The following is a 24,068-nucleotide window of genomic DNA, read 5'->3' as shown; positions in this document are numbered from 1 at the left end:
TATATAGTTATATATAATTATTTTAATTTATAATTACATAATCATAATTATTTATATCAAATATTATATAATTTTATTATCTCAGAGGATCGAGAGAATTACAATGGAAATTCATAGGATGATTCAGCCCTGTTCATCTCGAGCATGGCTTTGTATTGTGAAACTGCGCATGCGATCGAGTAACCTAGCCTTACTATTTTGTGAGGTATTTATTATTAAATCGGAAAAGTAAATTTCTATATTATATACTTGTTTGATACTTACATTTAAACGTGCTACACTGGTTAGATCCATTTCCACCAATGTAAATTAATATTTAATAATATAACACGGTTTTGCTCCGGTGATCCCTAACTTAATCTTATCTTTTTTCAGTTTACGAATTAGAAAAAAAAAAAATGAAGAGTTAAACCGAAATCAAAATTTATGAAGCTTTTTGTCACGCAATCATTTTCACATTATCTTGATTGAGCGAAAAGAAACTCTTGAACTCCGTTTTGACATATCATAAAACAATCACGAATTCTATACTTTTTATTTTTTTTCTAATTCTTTTTTAATTTTCTAAAAATCAGAAAAAAATAAAGACTAAAGTAAACAGAAAAGTTGGTCGCAATGCAGCAAAGATCGTATTAATAGATATTACTTAAAATAGTTTTAAAAATAACAACGAATCATAAACAGCGCTATTTTATCACATACTTTAAGATTACATTTAAAATCAACTTGAGTATAAGAACATCGACAATCGGCCATCGAATTGTTTCGGTGAATCGAGCAGTACATATGAAATCCGGAGGTGAATCGCAAGGAAATCTCTTTTATTTAGGAATAATTTGTTTGAAGACGAGATGACAGAGATCGAGGAAAAAATGGAGAAAGAAACGAGCATACGGAATGTTTTCGTTACTTCGCTTATCGTAAGTGAATCTGCTGCGTAATGAACTTGCGTTCGCAATTTCCTATTGTCGCACGTGCAGACGTCATGTGTTTTGATTTTTAACCTTTCATTATTTTGAATGATATTGAATGACATGAACAATACCGTTAAATATATTGAGATTATGAAAAGGGAAGAAACTAACCCTAAGCCAAACTGGAGCTACCTACTCAGATGTCAATTTTCAGATATTTCCCCTAAATAAAAAAAAAATATCTTTTAGATTTCTGAAGGATATTTTGGCAGATCTTGAAATGTCTAGCATTTTTTTCGAAAATCTGAGAAAACAGCTTCTAACAATTTAAAAGATTTTTTTATTTAAACGTGCTACACTGGTTAGATCCATTTCCACCAATGTAAATTAATATTTAATAATATAACACGGTTTTGCTCCGGTGATCCCTAACTTAATCTTATCTTTTTTCAGTTTACGAATTAGAAAAAAAAAATGAGTTAAACCGAAGCAACATTTTGACATTATTTCACATATCTGTGTTAGTATCTTGAAGATATCTTTCAAATTTTAAAACATTTTATGTGACAAATATCTTAAAATATATTTAGAAATCTTCTAAAAATATCTTGGAGCTATCTTTAATATCTTTTAGACATTCACAAGATAATAATCCTAGAATACACTTCGACGCCTTCTGGTATTATTAATAAGATTGGCTATAATTAACTTCTTTTACCATAGAGAAATTTTATATCGAAGAGCCTTCTCATATCATGGCTAAATATCATGGAAGATCATAAAAAAAGAGGAAAAAGATAAAACAATACTTATATATGTAATGCTTGTACAGGCAGGTGGTGCTGCAGGAATGTTCGTGGACATTGCATTGTTCCCACTAGACACACTAAAAACCCGACTGCAGAGTGCAGAAGGATTTTTGAAGACGGGTGGTTTCACAGGTCTTTATAAAGGAATCTTTCCAGTTATAGTTGGTTCAGCACCAACATGTAATATCTCTAAAGATATGCAAATATGTTAAATTTATAAATTATACATGCTTTTACATTAACATATACACATTCCAGCTGCACTATTTTTTCTAACATATGAAGAAATTAAGACTATAATGCAACCTAGAATTTCTCCAAATTATTCTACTGCACTTCATATGGGAGCAGCAACAGTGGCAGAAATGGTGCTATTTTGATCTTTATCTCTTGTGTTTTGAAACAAATAAATTAATCAAATTAACAGTATTCAGTCTACATCGAATGATTTATAACACTTAAATTTTAAAATTGACATATATAAAGTAATATTTTTCTCAAACTTTTTATAGCTGTAAATTGTATGATAATTAGAACATTGTTTTACATGTCTAAAGTTCTCCAATTTGAGAATCAAGGTGTTAAAGCGCAATTATTTAATCTAAACAAAATACTTTTAATTTAATTCATTTATCATAAAAGAAAAAGTTTAATTAGTATTATTTTATATATACAGGTAGCATGTTTACTACGAGTTCCAGTGGAAGTTATGAAACAGAGGAAACAGGCACAGATACGTGATAAAAAATCATATAATCTCAGGATATTATATCGTGGATATTGGAGTACAGTATTGAGAGATGCACCATTCAGTATTGTACAGTTCCCATTGTGGGAATATTTTAAAAAATCCTATAGTTTTCATTTTGAAAGAGAAATATATCCTGTGGAGAGTGCAATCTGTGGTGCAATTGCAGGTTTCTATAAATTTTTATGCTGAAACGAGAAATGAGAAAATAAATTGTACTGTGATATATGAACACAGAAATCCTTAATTTATTTTTTTTGTTTCTATATGTGTTCTGCGTTTTAGGAGGCATCTCTGCGGCTGTTACCACTCCGCTAGATGTTGCGAAAACGAGAATAATGTTGTCAAACAGAAAATTGCTCTCGTCAGAATTAAGGCTATTAAATGTACTTCACGACGTATATCTGCAAAATGGTTTTCGTGGGTAAACATCTCCTGCAATGTTTTTTTCCCTAAAGTTAACAATTTTTAATATTTTATTTATTTGAATTATCATTGTAATCATTATTGTAAAATAATATTTTACTAAATGTACAACAGGCTGTTTGCGGGTTTTGGACCAAGAATAATGTGGATTACATTAGGAGGTTTTATTTTCTTTGGAGTTTACGAAGAAGCGAAAGTACTTACACGTACAATATTTCCAATGCTAAAATAAAAATATAATTAGGCATGTTTTTATGTTGAAGAGTATATAAATAAATTTGTAAGCCATCAATTGCATGGCTATCACCAACCATCAATTATATTTTTTGAAACATGTATAAAAATGTTTATTTCATTGTACAAAATCTTCGTGACAATAACAACATACAATTTATATGAATATAATTTACGAAAGTACAAACTATATTCTTTAGTATACAACTGTTGTTTTTATAAAAAAAAATTATTCTTATTTTGTATTATACAAAATTTCTTTAACATAAACGTTTTGTTTCCTAGAAACAATTGTAACCAATTCAACCAAAGATGCAATATTAATGTAATCAATTTTAGCTCATCATAATAATTTACTATTATTTATGCGCACTTTTCTTATTCCCTCCCCCCCAAAAGAGAAAAAGAAAGGTGAGCCTAACAATGCGCACATAAAATACATAAAATATTTATGGTCGCCTTTTAAGAATATTGTATAATGATATATTTATTATAATATATAAAAATATACTTCATAATGTTTTAATAATCTATATTCACAGTTTCGATTTTAAACTGTTCATTAACTTTTCCAATTTCATTGCTTTCTGCATATTTCCATTGATGCTTAATTTGCCTGTTATAAATGCAGAAGCTGGTTTCAATTTACCTAAATAATAAGCAAATTTAAACAAATTATATATTAATAACATCAATACGTATGTATACGTATATATATTGTACAGATATAATAACATAACGAGAGAAAAAGAGAAAATTATAAGATTTACACGTACCTGAAAACATAGCAAAGAAATTTTCTGAATCCATTGTAAGAGTTGCATCTGCTGGCTCACTTGGTTCCCCTTTACCAGTAGCACCATTTCCATTTTTCAAATCAATGAACCATACACCAGATTCTTTTCCTAAAAATAAATATATAAAAAGATATTTATTCTTTCATCTTACTACATATTAGAATACTTAAATCAATATCAACAAAACAAAAATTACCTTTCACATTGAATTTATATATGGCACCAATTTTGCCAACAAGTTCACTGTTCAAATTTGCTTTGATGGTTTTAAATAAACTTGCCACTTGTCCAGTTTCTTCACTACTTGCTTTAGGACTATTTTCTTCGACATCCAAAAAGAAATCCAACATTAAATTGTCCTTGTTTGCTAAATAAAAAATTACAAATACTTAGATTACTAAAGAATTATTTAATAATTGATAGTGCAAATTTTCTATATATCTTAATAAATATTTTATATTTAGAAAATAATTTTAATAATATAAATGTATAAACAATTATCATTAATAAAGTCCAATATTACCTGGATTACACGCATAGTTTGTCAAATCAGTAATGCCTTCGTTCTTTAATATATTTTCGTCAATCAGAAATTGGCCAGTGATGGACTTACTATCTTTACAAAGCAATGTGTAAACAGCATCGGCCATAATTTCAGGTTTTCGAGAGACATCACTTGAGTCCGAACTTAACAGCATATCCATTGCAGCAGTATATATAGCTAAAACCAAAATAATATATATAATATAAATTTTATTTTACATAATTATATAATATTATCCTTTATGCATAGTTTACAAATACAAAAAGTTTTACTTTATGTTTCTATCGTTATACTTTCTATATTTAGAATAACATTAGCAATATCGCTCAGTATTGTTTTATCACGTTACAATAATTTATTTACTAATTATGTCTAAAAAATTCAATATAAAATTTAAAATTTAATACAACAATATACCTGTCCTAGGCCATACAGCGTTAACTGCAATGCCATCAGGCTTCAATTCTTCAGCCATACCAAGAACACACATAGACATACCATATTTAGCCATGGTGTATGCGACATGATTTTTAAACCAAATTGGTTTCATGTTCAATGGCGGACTTATATTAACTATGTGTGGATTTGTGCTTTTCTTCAAATATGGGATACAAACTTTTGATCTACAATAAAATTTTTTGCTTGATAACTTGTAACACTAACTTGAGAATGTGTGATAATATTAAAAAATTTTTCTAGTCAAATTTTATGTATATTGATTGAATTACTACTAAATTAAATACTAAGTATTAATAGTTTACAAACTGCAAGAAAAATAAAACTTACACAAGAAAAGTTCCTCTGGCATTAATATTATTCATCAAATCATATCTTTTCATCTCAGTTGCAAGAGTACCTGTCAAAGAAATAGCGCTCGCATTGTTCACAAGAATGTCTATACCACCGAACTTGGCGACAGCATTCTCTACTGCGTTAATCACCTGCTTTTCATCACGTACATCCACGATGCAAGGTAAAGCTTTACCACCAGCTGCTTCGACTGAAAAATATATTTTCTATGTAAATTTTCAAATTTGAACAGCTTTCCAATGATGAATCCAATCAATGAGAGCAAAAATCTGAAGATTAACGTACTTATTAATTAACTTAAAATTAATTGAAGTAAATCTAAGAGAGTATTTAATAATCTCTAATAAATGCTGCACCTATAAAAAATTAATAGCTTATTTCTATTTGTATTAGTTATCAAAATTAAAAATTATTAATCTAGATGCTGACATTTAATACAAGTACAGAAACATTTTAAAAACAATTCTAGAAACACTCAATTTGTAAGCCATTAAATGTAAATATGTTGATGTTATAATTGTATCAAAATCTCTCAAGAGAAATTAATACTCTGATAATTACTTTCAGTAGCTGCAGTATAAATGGTACCCGGCAGCTTTGGATGTGGTTCGGCAGTTTTTGCAGCAATAACGACATTTGCACCATCCTTTGCAGCTTTCAAAGCTATGCTCTTTCCAATACCCCTTGAAGCTCCAGTAATAAAAATGGTGCGACCAGCCAATTTTCTATCAAATATTAGTTAATTAATATTGTTTTTTTTTTTCAACAATACTATACATTAGTATTAATCTGAACATGTATTACTAAAGCTGGATATTACTTACTAAATTATATGTTATATATCACTATTTGTAATTATTATGAAACACATAAATGACCATGTTTACACATCATTCATTAGTCAAGTGTTTAGTGGATCAGTTATAATTTATTGTTGACTTAAGTGTCCATTAAAACTAAATGTTAGTAAAACTTGGCCTACTTTTTGAAAAATCAAATTTTATTAGCGTTTGTATGACATTTTATGTAAGTAATTATTAATTATGGATGTTATTAAAACTTCATAAATGATAATGTGTAAACATAATCATTGACATTGTAACAAAACAACAGTTTTCTCTATAAAATAATGATTTAACGTGTATATATTAATCATAATAAATCTTATTTTAAACAATTTTGATTTCTATAAAAATCAACAAGCCTCATAAAAATAAGTAAATTTAAAGGAAAAGTAGTTACCAACAATTTAAATTAAACAGATGTATTTTGCATGGAACGATGAAATTGCGACGAAAAAATGTGTTCTACATTTTTAGCGTACATATTTTTACATAAATCATGTAAAGTATGTCCACATAGCCAGTACAATTGTATATATATATTATGACTTCAAATCATCAATATTAAGAACAAAAATTCGCTGAATCACGTAGATACGATTTAAACGATACTTACCCTGTATTAATCATCTCTCTGCGTTTTATGCGCTACGTTAGCGTATTAGACTTGGTTTGATGATGTGGACAGGTGATCGAAAATTGGATGGCGAGTTAGTTGGTTACAAATAGAAAACTAGAGCAGTGTCACAAGTATTTTAGTTGCAGCGCTTTAAATTCAATTCCCCCTCAGCAGCAGGTTCAAAGTACATCACATATCTTTAGATAATCACTCCAAAGTGCGCCTATAAACTTGTAGTCATACCGCGAGTTGAGTGTTATCTGAAGTTATTCTGAAGTTTCTCATGAGAGAGAGTGAGAGAGGGAGAGGAAGAGAGAGGTTTTTTAATCGCGACATCTGCACTAATTTCAGAAATTAAAGTGATCAGTCTCACTGAAATCGCGTCGATAAATATACATATAAATAAAATATCCTTATGGATTTAAATATACATATAATAAATCATATTAAAGAATCTTATAAAAGAACTTTACAGAAATGAATTGCTTTTTCTGTTGAACGCAGGCATTATCTCTTTATCTAGGGACGATAAATTAGCGATTATTTACTATCTAAGCTAGGATCTTTTGAAGCACACAATATTTATGATATTTATTTACTTTCTTATATATTATATAAATATTTTACAAATATTTTATATACACAAAGGAAAAAAACAAAACTTTTATTCAAAATGTTATTAAAATATAAGACTACATATTTTATATAACATTTATGGTAAATAAAAAAATCAATATTTATAGTAATATTTTATACATGTTTTGTAAATATTGTCATAAATATTTATAAAATAATAAAATAATTATTATAAATATTTTGTAAATCTTTTCTAAATATTGTATGCTGTTTAAGGGCATAATACGGAACAAGAAGCAATTAATTCCACTTCGTGTGTGTGTGTGTATATAAAATAGTTTTTCTCACTGAAGAAAAAATTCGTAAAAAGAATTAAAATAAAATTAATAAAAAGATACAAAGAATATTAATGAAACATTCAAAATTAACTTTTAGTAACTACCTGACGTGCAAAGAAAAAAGAAATTCTAAACTCTGTACATAAATTTTATTTGTTTAGAGAAATTAATAATTTTATTAAAAAATTAAATTTTAATAAAATCAAATATTAATAAAATTATACAATTATCTAACACAAAATAAAACAATTTAACTATTACATATTGTATAAGCACATTTTTTGTACAATTCTTTTTTTATACATTATATCATATTATTGGAATAATTAAGGATAATTTTCGAAAGTTTGCAATATTTCTATATTACAGGTTGTTACAACAAAAACTTAGAGAAGCTATAATATAAGATTTCTAAAAATAACTTTGTTCTACCGGGCAACAAACATAATAAATAAAAATTTTAAATTTACAAATGAATTGAGATACAATTACTGTTCAGAAACGATTACATTTTTCGCGCAACAAGTTTGCCAGACGTATTAAAAGTGGTGTATCAGTGAGAAAACTTGTATCTCGAGAGATTTGAAAAGTTCTGTAGCCAAGCAATTAATACATCTAACAAACATTTATTATTGATCCTTACGTAATATGTTCTGTATTGCATCTTTCGCTTTCTGTACACCAAGACGAAATTCGCCGAATTCTGGACGAATCCTCATCCCACGATAATAATACACCAAACTCATCTCGAAGTCGCCGAGGTGATAGAGAGCCTCCGCCTTGCAGTATACCGCTTTGGACTTACTGGAATCCTTAGGATTTAATTGTAACGCTGCTTCGGCATCGTCCAGGGCCTTTTGCGGATCACCCAGCAAAAGATGACATTTGCTCCGCGCTATTAAGGCATTCTTGTCATTCGAATTCAACTCCAGTGCCTGCCAAAATAAATTCTTGTATAGAGAGATATCTCATTATTATGTAAGAAATGGAGATGTAATAAGATGTCATGCGTGGCCAGATGGCACTAGCCGGCGGGCGCGCTATAGGAATTTGCCTATTTTGTACGTTAGGAAGGAGAAGGAGAAGGGGAATCGCGAGGATTCCAGAGCAGCGAGAAGCTGCCGCGGGTCGAGCCCGAGCGAGCGAGCAATAACGAATATATACCCGGTCATCCGACAACCTGTATCATATATATCGGAGAATAAAAGACTATTTCAACCTGACACCAAATACTCTCCGTCATCATTTTTATTATCCTACAATTAAAAGGATAAAAACTTTCATAAAATTATTACAACATTAAAGTTATTACATATGATGATTTAAAATTAAAAATCCTTTAAATCCCTTTTATATGCTCTTAAATGTATTGTACAGCAGTATAATACATTCTGAATACTTTCATTTTACTAACTTTTAGACTTGTTTAAAATATTCCAAATATTCCTACAATTTATTAAAAAAAAATAAATAAAAATGTATTTTGTTACGTAACTCAAATGTAAATCATATAAATACATTTGTAATATTGCTGCTTATATACCCGTAATTTATCGCTAAATGCTTTGTAACAATCTTTTTATGATCATATCAAATATAACAATATAAATATAACATAGAAGATATTACAAATGTAACATAGAAAAAAGATTTTATGCTTTATTATAGATAAATTGAAAGATATTAGACTTTATGAAAAAAAAACACGAATGTTTTCAAAATCCTGAATCGTTTTTACATTCAGTGTACACTAAGAAAATAGTCAAACTATTAGCAAGCAAATGTTACTTGTGATGTTTTCTTTGATATTTATTAGTTTTAAAAAAATTTGATTGTGATAATGAAATACACGTTTCTATGAAATATATCTCATTTCAGTATATTCCTTACAAAAAATACACCCTAGTGTCCGAAGTGACACTCAAATGAGTGTTATCTCTCAAATAAACTTTCAACTTGAGAGTTAACACTCAATGGAGTGTCATCGGACATTAGTTGGATGTATTTTTCGTAAAGGATTAACTTATTTTTCTTATTAATTTATTTATTTATTTGCTAAAACATTTTATTTTTTATATTTAAATAAAAATATATTTCAATAAAATAAATTTATATCTCATAAATAAATTTTTAAGTATCTTTTTCTCAGAATGTCTATTTTTTCTTTTATATTATATCAAACATTAAATTTTAGAATTAATAAATCAATTAATATTATAGATTATAAAAGAGTAGAAAATATTTATAAAATATTTATAAAAAAATAAAATATTTTAAACATGTATGCACATAAATATTTTGTACATATTCTTATCTTTAGATTTGTATAAATACAGTTTTAAACTATATTTAATACATTGTAATAATGATTTTGTACTTTCCAAAATCTTCTTTCCAAAATAAAAAATTTCTGTAAAACGTTTACCACATATTTCTTGAAAATCAATTTTCAGGATAATTATGAATATTTATGATAAATGTTTCATGCTGTCTGGAAATGTTTTAAGAAACATAGATACTATTTCTTTCAAAATTAATAATGATAATAATCTCCCTAAATTATTATGTCTATTTCAATTTTGACATATAAATTGTTACGATCGATTTGGCTGTTCGCTCATTACGGGGGATTTATTATTCATGCGCGCATGCACGGCCGTGTACGGAAGACATAAATCACTCTCATCGATTGTGCCTGCAAAGAATTAACGATCCCTTACAATGAGGCGAACAGGTAGAAACCTTATTGATGCAGTTAATAGCGACATTAACGTCGCCGAAGCGCATTTCACGCAGACCAAGCGCCAACAACGCCCCGGGCTCGGTCTCCTCCGGGATCTGCAGGCTCTTGCTGCGATCCTGGCGTTGCTTCATCTTCAGAGACTGCTTTATATCCGTGGTACCCATGTTCACAGCAGCCGCGCGATCCTTATCGGTGTACACCTCCTCCTGCCGATGAACCTCGCTGTCGTGTTGGCGTCATTTTTTCCTCGATTTCTGTATTCTCATTTCCGACTCGATAGCGGCGTCGGATCTCTCCTTTGCCTTCTTATCGTTACCCTTCTTCCCTTTGTTCTGGGCATAGCGAGCGTTGCCACCGCTCGTTATCGACGAATATTTACCCGAATGCCCTTCCTTGCTCGGTTCTTCGAATTCCTCGGGGTCTTGCTTCGAATCGGCGCCGATTTCCGCAGGCGCGAGCACGTAGGCGCGAGCACGTAGCTCTGCAGCAAGTCCTGATGCAAGCCAGGATTCAGGATATCCATGACATGATGCTCGACCACGCTCGCAGACGTTGCGTCCTCGGCGATGGCTTGCGGCTCGTCGCTCATCCTCGATCGTCGATTTTAACAATCGATTTTATATCCGACTATATTACAATATTATATTACAATGAATAGAATTGACAGCGATCTACTTTGCAAGATACTCTAATTCCTTCCTTCATATATTTTTACTTCGCGCGTGAGAAGTTTTCGCGTACAAATCGCGAGCGGATGATCTTTGCCTACGTGCCAAGATACGTGTGGTTGCCGACACCTCAAAATCAGGTGGCTCGTTTCCTTAGAAACGAGTAACAACGTCGATCCAGGATAGGTCTAAACATCCACCCTCGCGATTCCGAAACGTTTAAAATTTAAAGCAACAAGAACGCTCTGTACTCTGTACGTCGTGTATACAGAACGTTCTTAAGACGGATCGCCAGTTTTAACAGCGTATTTTTTTTCGTTAATCTAGAAGATAAAGAAAAAATTGCAAAATCTTTTCTTTACAGTAAACGCATCATTTATACCTTTCTATCACAAAGATTTAAATTCTCAAGACAGATATTGAAGAAATTATCCTGCAAATTCCGCAATTTACATCAATTTTATAGACACAAATACAAATTTATACATTCATTCAACTTCATCGCACTCATTGTCGCAAAATAATTTATATTCAATTAACTTAGACCATAATATAAAAAATTAATAATAAATCTAGTTTTTCTATTTGTGCTCTCGAATTTTTCTTATTTCGTCGCAGCTTCAATCTTGATATTCATCAGAGCGCTATAAATGGATTTTTATATATTTCTAGTTTGTACATATTTCTATCTCCCTTTTATAGTCAAAATATAAAAAAAAAATTAAACTAAACCCTACTTAAAAATTAAGTTTATATTCAAGTTTGAAAATAGTTTCCAACACACTGCACAATGTTTTTGATATATCGTATATCACGCATTCTTTAAAAATATTTATACAAGATTTTCTAGACTGTTATCAATTTTTAGATGTTATAGTAATATATTTTAAGACAAGCTGTCAGTTTATAATCAGCTTTTTATAATAAAAAAAACGTTAAAATTTAATGTAAATAATGATATAATAAAATATCGATGAAATCATGAATATCTTTTTTTAATAATAAATTTAAAACTTACTTGATTATATAGAAATATAGCCTTATCGTAACTTCCCTTTTTCACATGAACAGTTGCTTCATTTACTAAAAGTGCGTTTCGTATAAGAGAGTCCTGCCTTACTGCTGATTGTTCTTTTGGATTATGTACCATATCGTCGCGATATCTACATCTGCTTCAATGTTAAAAGTTAGAAACCATTTAATCTATAAATATTAATCTAGAGAAACATTATTCAGTAACAAAATTGCTTCCTAGAAATTATTTTCAAAATTATAATACAAAGCAATTAATATTAATTAATATTAAAAGCAAAATCATCACTTAAAAATAGATTTTTTTCAGTTTCAATTTACATTTCAACCAAAAGAAAACCGCAATAGGTAAAAAATGTACTCACTGTGATGTCACTTATACGTAATTGAGAATTCCGAAGAAACATTTGATTTGATTAACAGTAACCATTCCATTTTTTAACCCTTTTAATTAACTTGACACAGAGAGTGCACAAATACCAGCCGCTGCGCCGCGACAAAGTACACAACAGCCATTGTTCCAATCGGGTCTAGCAACCTAGCGTCTTAAATTCATAACTTACAACCAAAACTTTTCCATCCATACTTTTTACGCTGTCTCCCTACCCGCAATATTAAGAAATAATCGATAAGGAAGTTAGAGAAAGGGATAATAAGTGGTAGATAACTAGACGACAATTCTTATTCTTTACCAGCATACCACTACATCTCTGATTGCTAACGGAAAAGCCATTAAATGGCTCGCATGCTTTCGTGAATGCTTCCTATCAATCCATTGCTATTGTCCTTGCGCTGATTATTTGTGTCATTTAGCTAAAGAAACGCACGCGATCTGCATATTGACCGATTCTTCATATTACCTTTCCTTTGAAACCACTCTGAGAAAATAACCCGCGAGCCCTGAATAATCATATGCCTGTAAATATTGTGATACTTCTTTAGATTCATCCTTTTATATTGTAATGGTTCGGGAAAAATGTACGTTTAAAAAGATGCAAAATATTTTGCAAGTTATAAATAAAATCTCATTTTAAGTTGTAAGAATTCTTTTAAACTCACATATGTGTAATTTCAACTATATGAAAAGTAATTATGAATATATTTTAGTTTTGATATGATATTATTTTTATTAAGGTAATCTGAAATTTGCTTTTGAAATTATAGGAATTTGCATATTAGTTAAATTTTATAAACAAATGTTATATCATATAACATTTGAAAATATAATAGATTTACGGAGAACTGTTACATTAAATACTATTAACTGTTATATTAAATATTATGTACAACTCGAAGACAGCAACGAGTGACACAATTCTTGTTAGAAAGAATGTTTCAATACATGTATTTCTCAAAGTATTAAAGTTTAGTTAATACATAAATGGATTTAAATATATAATTATCATCGCGTGCCACATAGACATTTACGTATATGTAATATAAGTAGCGAAGTTGTGAAGAAAGAAAATATATGATTAAAATTTTTAATGCGATTACCTTCAATCTATCACGCAATCTTTCAGCAACAAAATCATTAATAAATTAATAATTGATCAATTTTTGCCTAATTAAAATTTTCCTCTTAAACATTTTCCTCTCTCTTCAAATTAACAGTTTTTTCCTCAATTAAAATTTTCTTGCGCTGGTCGCATTATGTAACATAATTCATAATATTTCTTTGGATAAATTTTGAAATATTACAAGAAATCATAACTTATCTATTTTCCAAAATTAATCAACGAAAAATTTTTTTATGCAAAATTATAAATGTTTTTTCAAAAAGTGCTCAAAAGTGCTTAAAAGAAGATTCTACGATATTTTTTACTATACTTTAAACGTGAAATATGTAAAGAAATAGGAACAATAAAACATAATACATTTCAGTCTCATATTAAAAACTTTTTTTCGTTTTGCTATTAATAAATACTTATAAACGTAGCAAAATATTATTTTATATCAACATACATCTCATTTGCATTCATATCACCTTACAATCAATTATCACATCGGATTCAATTATAACAAGCGATAGCCTGTTCTCTCTGTATAGCGGTGCATCTAGGTGCTGTCACAAGATCAGTTCTCATTCTGCGAAATAATAGAACATGTGGCTCTAAAAAAAAAATTTTTTTTTAATATATTAATAAATAATACTAAATCATAATTCCTATACACACAATATTTTTCTAATAATTTCATTTGTCAAGTCGCACCTGGCCCATGCATCATATAATGAACCCATCCAGGACTCTGTTGGACACCCAAATTTCTCCATTCCGTTTCCGTCATAAGATGAGTCTTTGGAACGTGTCTGGCTATATCAACCGGCAGTATCACATGCCTATACATAATTTAATTCAGTTTAAATTGTGAATTAGGTTTGTAATTATTTTATATTAAATTTAACAATATTAATGTGTTTTACTAAATTATATATATTCTTGAGAACCTAAATTAATGTTTTTCTTTTTAATCATTTTTTAAATATATATAAATTTTTTTTTTTTAATTTAAATCTCTATAATCATATATTAACTTTACAAAATAGTGTTATATTTTCAAAGAGATTAAATTTACAAAAAATGATTGCTAAGATATTTTGTATAAATGGTACAGTCTAATTCAAATTATAAAAAAAAGTAACTAAAACTTAGTAATAATAAACATTGTAACTCATTAGCAAGGTTGGATTAGTTAATATATTTTTTTAACTAAATTAAGTTAAAGGTAATGACTTATAAATTTCATTTAGTGCCATTAAAAGTTGCATGAACAAAAAATTGTAATTTAAAAATTGCGTTACGATTAAATTAAATTAAAAGTTAATTGTGAAAAGCATTATTTATACTAAATTAAAATTCACAATTTTACAAAAATTAGATTACTCTAAATAACAAAAGTATTATAGAATAAAATATTAAATAAACTTAGTATTTTATTTATAAGTTTATGTAAAATGACAAAAAATTGTTTTTTTCATATAAAAATATTTTTTTTTGGTTTACATTTTTTTCTTTTACACAAAAAAAATTTTTAATTTAGAAAAAAAGTTAATAAGTTAAAGTTAGTATATTTTAAAAGTAATTTTAGTTGAAATTAAAAATAAACTCATTTAAAATTAATGAAGTTAAAGCAATCTAGATAAGAAAAGATCAAATACCACAAGCAGACATCGATATTCATGTATAATCAGCAGTTTATTTAAATATAGAACGTTTCGATTTTACATAACAATCCTCAGCCAGTTTAAACAATTTTTAACTGATAATTAATACATATATATATACATCACTTAAACAATTTTCGAATTTGTCTCTACATTTCTAAATTTCGAAAATTGTTCAAGTTTCATGTATTGATTATCAGTTGAAAATTGTTTAAACTGGCTGAAGATAGTTATATAAAACCAAAATGTTCTATATGTAAATAAACTACAGCAAGTTATGTAAAATCAAAACGTTCTATATGTAAATAAACTACAGATTACATACAAATAACAAATTGGTGTCTGCTCTCTGTATTTAGCTTTTTCTTATCTTGATTGCTTTTTCTGGGTCGATATTGATATTTCTGATTTTAATTTGTAACTAAGCCAAATTAAAAATTATTAACTTTATACTTTATTATTTCACTTTTTAAAATGGTTACTATCCAACCTGCTTATTAAATATGTACATACATTAGATTCATAACCAAACTTACCTGTATTCATATCTATCATCACTGTATTTTTCAGAGTACTGAATCTGTTCTACTGGCATTCTGTTTGAAGATTAAATAAGTAGACCAACAAAAGTTAAACAATCTAAAAGTAAATAAATAAATAAATAAATAAAAGTCTCAACCAATTTTAAAATTTTAGTTAAAAAAAATCATTGTTTTTATATGCAAAGTTACTTTTTATATTTTAATTGTTTTAAATAACTGAAAGAATTTCTGCTGGTAATAATTTAATTCATATAAGACTGATCTCACATCTCACCAAAGTTCTAATTAGCTAATTAAATTTATGACTTATCAAGTCACAAAACTTAAAACTTGTCATTTCAATTGTTCAATTATCTTAATTATTAATTAAAAGTATTATATTTTACATAAATTATAATTTATAGAAAATTACAAGAGTAAGAAAAACTAAATAATATAATCCGTTTTAAGTTTTGCACTTGGCTATTTTTACTTTTAATTAGCCAAGCTAATAAAAGATAATGCGGCCAACCTATAATTCGGTTATTCAAAATTGATCTAAAAGAGCAATTATAGATAAATGCAGAATATGAAAAGATTTCTATAATATTAAAAATGTTTTTATAGCAATATTTGAACGGAAGAAAACTTTTCAGCTAATTAAAGAAACAAGGCATTCATAGTGTAATGAGAGTAAAATTGTGTGAGATGAAATTAGGAAGTGTAAGTGTGTATTCATATAAAATAAAAATATTACATAAATAAAAAAAAATAATACACTGTGCAAATTTGCTCCATTTTAATACACCACAGATTTTGTTTAAGTATCAAGAATTCTTTAACTTTAAAATTGTGAAAAATTGTAACAGTTTTATGTGAAAACTTTCAATATATTCTGTAAATTCACGCAAATAAGTGATTATCAATAAACAATAATACAATTTCGCGCGCGCGCGTATTTATTCAGTCGGTACGATAGATTTCTTAACCTCCAAAGACATCGTTTTCGATAGATCTCACTCAAAAATGTAACAAATATCAGCAAGATTTATTCGAAATAACGAGGAGCAAGAAACGATTTTTATCTATTCCTATTAATTACTTTCATATTATAAAACCCATCTGATATATCTCATAATAAACATACTTATTCAATTTACCTGTTTCACTTGAAGATATAACGATCACATATACTTTGAATCCACACACACATAACATACATATATTTGATCATAGCTTACGAATACCTAGATACGATTTATAGCGAATTTTGCAAACAATGAGCATGTCCAAAACAACACGTCCAATATCAATGTGAAGTCAAGCAAAAGATATTTCTTACATAGTTGAATATTTAAACGAAATTAGGCTTGTGCGATGCGTTTTGCACAAAATGAAAGAATCTGGCAGAAAAAGTGTCGCAAATTGCCTCGCAAACTGAGATTATAAAATCGTTAAAGTTGACGATTAATCGGGTTAGAAAAATTTGTCGTCCCGATAGAGAGAAGCCTGAGAGTAGTCATGCTTACAATTTAACTGATACAATTTTTTGGAGACGCCGTCTCTATAACGTGGACAATGTGGACATACACTACGATGTCAACGTATAGGTTAAACCTCGAAAAGCACGTCGCTCGAGTGTTGGCACACCTGGCGAAAGTGTCGAGCGCGCGTACACGAGCTTCAAATCGTTCCTTCCCATTTTAACGACTTTCGCACGACTGACTGAATTGTCCGTCCCTCGTCGTACTGTATCGACGATAATTTACGCGAACGCAATAAGGGACGAGGTGTGAAAACCGAATTGTAGGGGCGAATATAAGTACAAATTGACTCACCATTCGCCGCTGGTCGTTTATTCGTCCAGCTCCGTCTCGGCCGTAGCTCTCGAACGTTCTCTGATCCGAGATCCTCTTCCTGACGATCCTTCTCTTGATTCACACTTGGCACGAATGCACGATACTCGCTTCCGACACTCTTAGTCACTCTTGGTACTCAAGCCCGCGGCGTCGAAAACTTGAGATACGGGATACAGGGCAACGGAGAAAACGTGATTGAACGCTCGACACGACTTCATACCGACTCGGCCGATCGACTGATGCCATCTGAGCGACACGAAGGATCAATTAAGAACCTCCTCACGACGATTCGTCCTTGATTCACACTTGGTACTCACGTGTGTCGGAAATTCGAGATACGGGACAACGGAGAAAAAACGAACCGATTGAACGCGATACGACTTCACACTATGCATTCGACACGACGAATGTCGGGCATGAACGGCCGACATTTCGCTTTCGGCACTCCACGACACTCTCGAAGAAACACGCTCGCGTCAAAAACTCGTATGGGACGATGAGGACAAATGAGGATGCGAGTTGAAATGCACGATGACGTACCGCGACCTTCCGCCGTTCTATCTAATCGACAAACCACGACAAACTGCTGCTACTGCGTAGCGGCGCCAGCGACGGAGGTAGCGGCGCGCAGGCGCGACCACGCGCCAGTCACACCGACTCACACCGCTACGCAGTAACAGCAGTCGGTCGGTTAGGGAGGACGGCGAGAGGTCGCGGTGCGTCGCGGCGCATTTTAACTCGCATCCTCGTCGTCCCGTACCTACATGTTTTTGACGCGAGCGAGAATATTTCTTCGAGAGTGTCGTGGAGTGTCGTGGAGTGTCGAAAGCAGTCAAAAGTGAAATGTCGAGCGTTCGTGGCTGCGTTCGGGAAGCGTGCTATCGGCGCTATTCCGTCATTCTATCTTTATCGATCATTAGACGTAAAATAAGGATAAAACGACACGATAGCGCTAATAGCATGCTACGCGAACACAGCCCGTGTCGACAGTCGACATCCGTCGTGTCGGATGCTGGTGCCAAGTCATATCGCGTTCGATCGTGTTTCGCTTCTTGGATCTTGGATCAGAGAACGTTCGAGAGCTGCGGCCGAGACTGAGGTAGACGAATAAGCGACCAGCGGTGAGTCAATTTGTCACTTATATTTGTTCCTACAATTTGGTATTCACGCCTCGTCTCCTATTGCGTTCGCATTAATTATCATCGATACAGTACGACGATGGACGAATCAGTCAGTCGCGAAAATCGTTAGGAAATGATTTGAAGTTTGTGTACGCGCGTTCAGCATTTCTTTCGTCAGGTGTGCCAACAGGGCGACGTGCTTTCGAAGGTATCTAACCTGCACATTGGCATCGTAGTGTATGTCCACGTTGTAGAGATGGCGTCTCGGAAAATTAAATTCTTTGTTTGCGGAGCAAAGGGACACTTTTTTCTGCCAGATTCTCTCGTTTCGTGCAAAAACGCGTCGAATAAACTTAATTTCATCAAAGTTGATAGGGAAGAAATAAACATTTTCCAATACCGAAAAATTCATAATAATTTGGAGCTCCGTAATTTTCCTTTGATCACACGAGTGGCGCCAATTACATCGTATCCCGTGTTTCATATCATGGTTCGATATTAATTCATGCTCGATCATAACCTAAAACTCCAGCCAGCTGCGTATATATTTTGGTTAAGACGATGTACGTGTTAATGCAAATAATTTAACGTGACACAGTAGTGCTGTGACAGTAATTGAAGAACTTCGTAATATCACCCAACGAATTCCGTACAAAAAATGGGTGTCCCAGCATTTTTTCGCTGGCTAAGCCGCAAATATCCTTCCGTGATTGTCGAGTGTATCGAGCAAAAGGTAGGTTAAATTTCCAAGAAGTTTTCCTGCGTTTTACATATTTGCATTTAAATTATTCACGCTTATATCTTGCTGCCTGAGATCTAGTCCTTTCAACGAAATGCCACGTTTAGATCGTGCGAACTTTTTACGATGTGTATATATTGTAAATTATAAGTGGAAGTGGCTAAAAGTCTCTCTTAATTTTTCTATTACAACTTCACGACTAATTTCTAAAGCTTTCCAGAACGATTATAATATTCCTCCATTTGTTTCCTTTTATATAATATCTAATATAAACATTTTTCTATTATTTTTATATAAATAAGTTTTATATCTTATTTTTAATATTAGAAACCATAAATTAATATACTACTAAAGGTTTTTTCTTATTATTAATATAACTATAAAAATTCTTTATCTCTTAGAGAATTTATTTAGAATTGAAAGCCATATTTACATATAGTGTATACTCTTTGCTTTTATCCTTTTTGTTGTTTTTTGTGATTTAATATAATCAAAAATAAATCTATCATATTCTTGTTTATCAATATTCAAATATTCAATAAAGTTTGTACATATATAACATAAAATGTTTATGCTTAATTAAAATACCAAATATTTCTACAAATATATAATTTAGAAATGATTATAGCTTGAAGAAGATGTGTTTCTGAACCTATAATTATTTGAATTTTTCACGTTTAAGATAAATAAAGTTTATTGCCAAAATTTAGCAAATTGTTTCAGTGATATCATATATAATACAATCATTTGTGAGATTAAAATTTTGGTACTTTATATTCCTAGCCAATATCTGCAGACGGAACATGCATTCCTGTGAATTCAGCAGACCCAAATCCAAATGGGGTGGAATTTGATAATTTGTACCTTGATATGAACGGCATAATACATCCTTGTACACATCCTGAGGATAAGTGAGTCTAAACAAGATGTTGCAAATAATTTATGGACTTTGACAAATTGTTTATACAAATCTTATACTTGTGTGAAATATAGGCCAGCTCCCAAGGATGAAGATGAAATGATGGAGGCCATTTTTGAGTGTATCGACAGATTATTTCGTATCGTGAGACCGAGAAAGTTGCTTTACATGGCGATTGATGGGGTCGTAAGTATTTTTACATATAAGAAATAGAGAAAAATACAATTAATAATAAGGTTATAATATACAATACATTGCTATCCAGGCACCCAGAGCTAAAATGAATCAACAAAGATCTCGACGATTTCGTGCGTCTAAAGAGACAATGGAAAAGATTGATGAAATAGAAAGAATACGATCCGAACTGACTCTTAAAGGTGCATCTTTGCCTCCAGAAAAACCGAAGGAAGCACATTTCGACAGTAATTGTATCACACCGGTTTGTAACAACAAAATTTAATAAAATAAAATATAAAAGTATAAAAATATTTGAATTAAATATATAAATTTTATTTATATTATTTATTATTACTAATATCTGTTTAATGAAATAAAACGTAATTTATTTGAGATTGAAACTTGTTTGTATCTTTCTAAATAAAATGGGAAAATATCACTGTTATCAATTAATTTTATAAAACATTAATAAACTTGAATAAATTATAAAATTACACTGTATATACATCAAAATCTTCATATATTCCAGGGCACACCGTTTATGGCAAGATTATCGGCATGCTTGCATTACTACATTCATGAGCGTTTGAATAATGATCCAGGTTGGAGGAATATTCAAGTAATTTTAAGTGATGCCAATGTTCCTGGTGAAGGAGAACATAAAATAATGGATTTTATACGACGACAAAGGGGTAAGTTTGTACATAATATTATTTTATATTACAGTACAATAATGTAATTTATATTACATTATTTTATATTATAGTACAGAGCTTCAGTGGAAATGAAAAATTTTGGCTTTTTTTATGTTATAGCGCAACCCGATCACGATCCTAATACGCAACATGTTTTATGTGGAGCGGACGCCGATTTAATTATGTTAGGTCTTGCTACGCACGAACCTAATTTTACTATTATTCGTGAAGAATTTAAACCGAATAAGCCAAAGCCATGTGATATATGTGGCCAGTTAGGGCATGAAATGCGTGACTGTACAGGCGCGGAGCCGAACCAGAGACCAGAGGAGAACACGTTCGGATCCGAATGTCTGTTCATATTTGTACGATTAAATGTTCTCAGAGAATATTTAGAAAGAGAATTGTACATGCCAAATCTGCCGTTCAAATATGATTTTGAGCGAGCTGTCGATGATTGGGTGTTTATGTGTTTCTTCGTAGGAAATGATTTTTTACCTCACCTTCCTTCTCTGGAAATTAGAGAGGGCGCGATTGACAGACTTGTTGCTTTGTACAAAAAAGCAGTATATAAAACAGGAGTACGTAATATTTTTTACAAAACAAAATAAAGAATTTATAATTATAGAATTTATACTTTTATTTGCTCTGATTATAGTAAAAACTTATACTCTCTTATACTTTGTATAATTATTAAATATTTGATGGAGTTGAAATATATTTGATAGACTTTTTTATATTATATAAAGCAATTAATTTATGTTAGATTATCTCCGTTGATTATTTTTAGATTAAAGCTTTAATTATCTTTTATATCTATTTGCAATTATTAATTTGATTTATGTTTATCTTTAAATTTTGTAAATGTATGAAAATGTCTATTTTATATATATATATATATATAAAATTAGAGCAAATATTTTTTTACAGAAAATAATTTTTTTTAATTATTTATAGGGTTTTTTGACAGATAGCGGCGACGTTAATTTAGATCGTGTACAATTGATAATGTCAGATCTTGGTGATGTAGAAGATGAGATCTTTAAGAAGAGGCAACAAAATGAATTGGCTTTTAGACAACGTGAAAAAGACAAAAAGAAAAGAAACGAAATTATTAGTAATTTTAAACCAACGTGGATTCCTGCGGGTCAATTTGCACCCAATGTAAGATTTCAAATTTATATTAGACATTTTATATTATGAAAAACTACATTAAATTGATATTCAAATTAATTTTATTAAAAATTGTCTAAATACAGTTTCTGAAAACTGATAGCTTAATTCAAGTGTTGCTAAGAAAAAATTTATTACTAGACATTTATTATTTTGTGATAGTGATATATACATAGCATATGATTGTCAAGACATACATATATTATAATCTTTGTAGGCTCTTGGACAAGGGATAAAACCTAAAACCATAGAAGATGCACGTCATGAAGCTTTTAAAATGCGTGTAATGGGTAGAAATTATAATACAAATGCTGCCCAAAGTACGAACGCTAATAGTGCTTTAGAAAGCATGCTAACACCCGAGGTATTAAATTTTCTTTGACACAATAAATATTACACACTCATAAACTTTCAAGGGTGTTTAATACACGCGCGCTATATGTACATAGACATTTGTAACTTATATTTTTAATTTTCCGTTTTTTTTCTATTATCAGAATACTGGTAATAGAGGACAAAAGCGTAAACATGATGAATGTAAGCAAGATAACTCGGACGATGACCAGGCGCACGACGAGGTGCGACTTTGGGAGGATGGTTTTAAAGATCGATACTATGAATCTAAATTCGATGTATCTCCTGATAATTTCGCATTTAGGTAATAATGAACAATTTTTATATGTAAATTTTTTTATTAATAAAACTTATTTTATGAAGATTTGTGTGTGATCTGATATTGATACTATAGTTATATTTTTTTTGCTTATAGAAACAATGTTGCTTTACAATACGTACGAGGTTTATGTTGGGTCTTGCGATATTATTATCAAGGCTGTGCATCTTGGCGATGGTATTTTCCATATCATTACGCGCCATTTGCAAGTGACTTTATTAATATTGGTGGTCTTTCTACAGAATTTGAGAAGAACACTGTACCAGTAAGTATTACATGGTTTTTGTAAGCGTTTATTTTATATAATTGTGCGTTTATACCATGATTTAATAATGTTTTTGTTACAGTTTCGACCATTAGAACAATTAATGGGTGTATTTCCTGCTGCTAGCCGAAAACATGTACCTGAACCATGGGCGAAGTTAATGACGGATCCCGTATGTATACTTTTATTACGATTAGAAAAAAAGGAAAAGAACGATGTACATCTATTTTAAATAATTTAATTAATAATTAATTTAATTAATTATTAAATTATTAATAATAAAAGATTTGGCAAACTATTATTGCTCTCGTTACTTGTCTGAGAAAAATAACATTTTAAAATAAAAAAACTTTGTCTTTTTTAATAAACTTGAAATCTTAAGGTAAGTGCACACATAGCTCCAATAAAGTCCATTTTAGCTCAATAACTGATATATGCTAATTTCTTTATATATTTTTTCTTTTTAGTACTTTTTTCTTTCAAATGAAATTTGAAGTAAATGTAATTATTGATAAATAAAAAGAATGGAAAGAAAGGATATAAATACAAATAAAATAAAATGCTAAAGAATAATTATTATAAAATTAACTATATATTAATATATACAAAATTGAATTAAATAACTTCTAGTGCTTTAGTAAATTTACTTTTAGTAGATTA

General features: G+C 30.1%; 5 protein-coding genes and 1 pseudogene across 10 annotated transcripts in view; 2 read left to right on the top strand and 4 right to left on the bottom strand.

Annotated features, from left to right (window-relative positions):
• Positions 1–168: 168 nt before the first annotated feature.
• On the top strand, positions 169–3,331 carry LOC105205150 (S-adenosylmethionine mitochondrial carrier protein homolog). Of its 3 annotated transcripts, none has more exons than XM_026133841.2 (7): positions 170–920; positions 1,368–1,434; positions 1,747–1,903; positions 1,982–2,091; positions 2,400–2,640; positions 2,757–2,895; positions 3,012–3,331. In XM_026133841.2, exons 3-7 carry the CDS (start codon positions 1,765–1,767, stop codon positions 3,127–3,129), a joined length of 747 nt encoding a protein of 248 aa, XP_025989626.1. In that variant the 5' UTR covers positions 170–920; positions 1,368–1,434; positions 1,747–1,764; the 3' UTR covers positions 3,130–3,331. The 3 variants fall into 3 exon arrangements, with proteins under 3 accessions (XP_011172755.1, XP_025989626.1, XP_025989623.1); XM_026133838.1 differs by lacking the exon at positions 1,368–1,434 and having other exon boundaries at positions 189–228; positions 376–920; XM_011174453.3 differs by lacking the exon at positions 1,368–1,434 and having other exon boundaries at positions 169–920; positions 1,747–1,855.
• A 21-nt stretch (positions 3,332–3,352) lies between these two features.
• Positions 3,353–7,100, bottom strand: LOC105205143 (hydroxysteroid dehydrogenase-like protein 2). The gene is made up of 8 exons (XM_011174436.3): positions 6,741–7,100; positions 5,844–6,007; positions 5,259–5,472; positions 4,890–5,095; positions 4,452–4,649; positions 4,125–4,295; positions 3,908–4,036; positions 3,353–3,780 (listed from the first exon to the last, which is right to left on the bottom strand). The coding sequence occupies exons 1-8, from the start codon at positions 6,752–6,754 to the stop codon at positions 3,668–3,670; spliced, it is 1,209 nt and encodes a 402-aa protein (XP_011172738.1). The 5' UTR covers positions 6,755–7,100; the 3' UTR covers positions 3,353–3,667.
• Positions 7,101–10,307: 3,207 nt separating this feature from the next.
• On the bottom strand, positions 10,308–10,627 carry LOC105205182. The gene has a single exon (XM_011174474.3). The coding sequence runs from the start codon at positions 10,562–10,564 to the stop codon at positions 10,340–10,342; it is 225 nt and encodes a 74-aa protein (XP_011172776.3). The 5' UTR covers positions 10,565–10,627; the 3' UTR covers positions 10,308–10,339.
• LOC113003626 lies at positions 10,610–12,063 on the bottom strand (annotated as a pseudogene).
• A 1,915-nt stretch (positions 12,064–13,978) lies between these two features.
• On the bottom strand, positions 13,979–18,211 carry LOC105205166 (cyclin-dependent kinases regulatory subunit). 3 transcript variants are annotated; one of them, XM_011174458.3, is made up of 4 exons: positions 17,626–18,211; positions 15,803–15,905; positions 14,314–14,441; positions 13,979–14,213 (listed from the first exon to the last, which is right to left on the bottom strand). In XM_011174458.3, exons 2-4 carry the CDS (start codon positions 15,859–15,861, stop codon positions 14,113–14,115), a joined length of 288 nt encoding a protein of 95 aa, XP_011172760.1. In that variant the 5' UTR covers positions 15,862–15,905; positions 17,626–18,211; the 3' UTR covers positions 13,979–14,112. The 3 variants fall into 3 exon arrangements, with proteins under 3 accessions (XP_011172760.1, XP_011172770.1, XP_011172764.1); XM_011174468.3 differs by lacking the exon at positions 17,626–18,211 and adding an exon at positions 17,317–17,443; XM_011174462.3 differs by lacking the exon at positions 17,626–18,211 and adding an exon at positions 16,948–17,432.
• A 190-nt stretch (positions 18,212–18,401) lies between these two features.
• LOC105205191 (5'-3' exoribonuclease 2 homolog) overlaps positions 18,402–24,068 on the top strand; it is a 32,161-nt gene continuing 26,494 nt past the window's right edge. The window contains exons 1-11 of one of the 2 annotated variants that reach the window (XM_039446428.1): positions 18,402–18,767; positions 20,290–20,417; positions 20,500–20,611; positions 20,691–20,864; positions 21,132–21,294; positions 21,418–21,878; positions 22,255–22,461; positions 22,688–22,834; positions 22,968–23,128; positions 23,240–23,408; positions 23,491–23,580. In XM_039446428.1, the coding sequence (XP_039302362.1) occupies positions 20,377–20,417; positions 20,500–20,611; positions 20,691–20,864; positions 21,132–21,294; positions 21,418–21,878; positions 22,255–22,461; positions 22,688–22,834; positions 22,968–23,128; positions 23,240–23,408; positions 23,491–23,580 (1,725 nt within the window). In that variant the 5' untranslated portion in view covers positions 18,402–18,767; positions 20,290–20,376. Of the gene's footprint in view, positions 18,768–19,040; positions 19,501–20,289; positions 20,418–20,499; positions 20,612–20,690; positions 20,865–21,131; positions 21,295–21,417; positions 21,879–22,254; positions 22,462–22,687; positions 22,835–22,967; positions 23,129–23,239; positions 23,409–23,490; positions 23,581–24,068 lie in introns of those variants that run through there. The other variant, XM_026133867.2, reaches the window with a different exon arrangement.

Source organism: Solenopsis invicta, chromosome 3 (assembly GCF_016802725.1).
Source record: "Solenopsis invicta isolate M01_SB chromosome 3, UNIL_Sinv_3.0, whole genome shotgun sequence".
Classification (NCBI taxonomy): Eukaryota; Metazoa; Arthropoda; class Insecta; order Hymenoptera; family Formicidae; genus Solenopsis; species Solenopsis invicta.
Note: the sequence above shows the minus strand (reverse complement) of the source record. Positions and strands in the feature narration are given on the sequence as shown.

Bases quoted from the DNA above. Each gene is read 5' to 3' on its own strand.
- LOC105205150 (XM_026133838.1), top strand. From the start codon at position 852: ATGACAGAGATCGAGGAAAAAATGGAGAAAGAAACGAGCATACGGAAT. The intron at 1,904-1,981 runs GTAATATCTCTA...TACACATTCCAG, and splicing joins AGTTGGTTCAGCACCAACAT to CTGCACTATTTTTTCTAACA. The intron at 2,092-2,399 runs GTGCTATTTTGA...TTATATATACAG, and splicing joins CAGCAACAGTGGCAGAAATG to GTAGCATGTTTACTACGAGT.
- LOC105205143 (XM_011174436.3), bottom strand. The intron at 5,473-5,843 runs GTAATTATCAGA...TATATTTTTCAG, and splicing joins TTATACTGCAGCTACTGAAA to TCGAAGCAGCTGGTGGTAAA. The intron at 4,296-4,451 runs GTAATATTGGAC...TTTTTTATTTAG, and splicing joins AAACTATGCGTGTAATCCAG to CAAACAAGGACAATTTAATG.
- LOC105205182 (XM_011174474.3), bottom strand. From the start codon at position 10,564: ATGGGTACCACGGATATAAAGCAGTCTCTGAAGATGAAGCAACGCCAG.
- LOC105205166 (XM_011174458.3), bottom strand. From the start codon at position 15,861: ATGCCAGTAGAACAGATTCAGTACTCTGAAAAATACAGTGATGATAGA. The intron at 14,442-15,802 runs GTAAGTTTGGTT...AATTATGTATAG, and splicing joins GATGATAGATATGAATACAG to GCATGTGATACTGCCGGTTG. The intron at 14,214-14,313 runs GTGCGACTTGAC...TTTTTTTTTTAG, and splicing joins TTATATGATGCATGGGCCAG to AGCCACATGTTCTATTATTT.